The sequence below is a fragment of the Amblyomma americanum genome, chromosome 9, assembly GCF_052857255.1.
Source record: "Amblyomma americanum isolate KBUSLIRL-KWMA chromosome 9, ASM5285725v1, whole genome shotgun sequence".
Taxonomy (NCBI): domain Eukaryota; kingdom Metazoa; phylum Arthropoda; class Arachnida; order Ixodida; family Ixodidae; genus Amblyomma; species Amblyomma americanum.
The window spans coordinates 66727887-66730057 of record NC_135505.1 but is presented as its reverse complement, the minus strand read 5'-3'; the positions used below and the strand labels follow the sequence as shown (position 1 = coordinate 66730057).

Sequence of the window (2171 nt, the reverse complement as noted above, 5' to 3'; positions counted from 1 at the left end):
TTTCAATTTTCTTTCAGTGTCCCTTTAAAGCTTTCAATACCTCTGCAAGTTGTTACAGGAGTACGATGCAGACCACAATTATACTGCCAGAACACTCTATTTATTTCCCTGTAGTATAACCGTTGCACGGCATGGTAATTTTATTCTGTGTGCTTGTTAACTCATACTACTATGCTAAATATTATGTCTCACTTTCCTCCACATCCTTCGTTGTACAGGAGAGAAGGAGCTGAGAGTCTCGTTGATGGCTGCTTGGCCTGTGGCTGCAGATGCAAGATTACCGAAACATCAGAAAAAGGAACTCAAGTGGAGCCAGCGGCTGCTCATGACCATTTGTATGCAGCCACTCGCAGGCAGGCCCCGGTCACTGCAGACAGTGCTTGCCAGACTATATTCAGTGCATACTCAACTCTTGCACCAAGTCACTTTCGCTTCTTTACAGGTCTGTCAAAAGTAGTATTTGACGAACTGGTTCGGACTCTTTCCACTATTGTGAAGAGCCCTTTCACTATGCCCTTTGAGGACCAAATCCTACTTACACTGATGCGACTGCGTCTTGGCCTATTGCCTAATGACCTTAGCTTACATTTTGGTGCATCCACTGCAGCCATTAGCAGGATTTTCTGCTTCATTGTAACAAAGTTTGCCAGAGAGTTCTTAGTGTTCTGGCTGCCAAGAACAGCAATCAGGAGGACATTGCCTTATGTTTTTGAGGAGAATTACTCCGTAACTTGCATTGTTGACTGTTTCGAAATTTTCATTGACAGACCTGAGCAACTGCACCGAAGAAATACAACTTACAGTTCCTACAAATCGCACAATATGGCCAAAATTCTTCACGTCATTGCACCAAGTGGGTTTATTATGTTTTTGTCAAAACCGTATGGTGGCCGTGCAAGCGATCGTTTCATCACTTTGGACAGTGGTTTTTTAGACCACCTGACGCAAGGCGACGAAGTCCTCGCTGACCGTCGCTTTAACATAGATGACCTGCTCCCACCATCTGTTAAAGTTTCACTCCCAAGCTTTTCCAAAGGCCGGCCGTAGATTTGTCGTTCAGATGTAGTAAGTTCGCACCGCCTGGCAAGGCTTCGGATTCATGTTGAGCGATCAATAAGGCGTCTCAAATGCTTCAGGATTTTGAAGCAATTAACTGCTAGTATATTCACAAAGAAACCCCTCGCAAATGATGTACTTGTTGCCATCGCTGGGCTCTGCAACCTGCCACCGAATTTGATTAGAGATCATGGTGATGCGTCAGAACCTGGTGCTCAGTCACCATCGCATCCAGGCAAGCAGCTGGAAGTGGTAGACAACACACCTGAATGAGGCATGGAGATTTATGTGGAGTAGCCACATCATCTAGTCGTTTCTTGTTTTTATGCACCTGCCATGTTCTCTGTTCACTGATTAACGTAACCATGTTCACTGCAAGAGAAAGGCTCCTCAAAATTGCATTCAGTTAAATCGTTAAATCTCCTGGGCTAGCTGTAGCCACCTTACCCCAACAAACTTGCCAATTTTAACTGCCCATCTGACTCTGCCACCCTTGATGTTATTGGTTATCAGCTCTCCATATTACATGCTTTGCTGATGGAAATTTCTGTTTCAGCTAGGATATCATTAACTTGCATTTATTCCCTGACCCAACCCACTTGTTTGCTGTTTCTATCCATAGCTCACATTGCTCTCAATTTAATTTTAAGCATTTTCATTAGCTTCAGAGTTTCTGCCCCATAGGTGAATACTTCCAAGATACAACTCTTATGTAATTAACTGAAGCATGCTGGTGTACTGGCAGGCTGCTGTTGATGACCCTAAGAATATCTGTCAGAGATATGCTATTCAGGTATTTTGCTAGCTATTTCACTGATGGCTCTGAGCTATCTTAGCTGCTACAAACAACTCGCCTTGGAGCCTTTTTTTCATGCCGTCTGATTACCAAAGTGTTTGTCAGCAATTTCAGGTCCGCTACCTTTTGTCCAGGAAGAGCAAACTCTAAAGCACTCTTCCTCCTTGAGGAACTGAAGTTGGAATCACTTGCAAAGCACGTTCGAGCTGCCAAGGTTGATGTTCTGAGCCTATTTCATTGTCTTGCTGGTGCACTTAGAGGCAATTGCTTTGCGGCTGTGTGTACAGTGTAGGTGCGACGTTTATGTGGATTGTGGATT

At 44.1% G+C, this 2171-nt stretch overlaps 1 protein-coding gene across 1 annotated transcript; it reads left to right on the top strand.

Annotated features, from left to right (window-relative positions):
* Positions 1-510: 510 nt before the first annotated feature.
* LOC144105208 (uncharacterized) lies at positions 511-1047 on the top strand. The gene has a single exon (XM_077638353.1). The coding sequence runs from the start codon at positions 511-513 to the stop codon at positions 1045-1047; it is 537 nt and encodes a 178-aa protein (XP_077494479.1).
* The last annotated feature ends 1124 nt before the right edge of the window (positions 1048-2171 follow it).

Coding starts and splice junctions, on each gene's coding strand:
- LOC144105208 (XM_077638353.1), top strand. CDS start 511: ATGCCCTTTGAGGACCAAATCCTACTTACACTGATGCGACTGCGTCTT.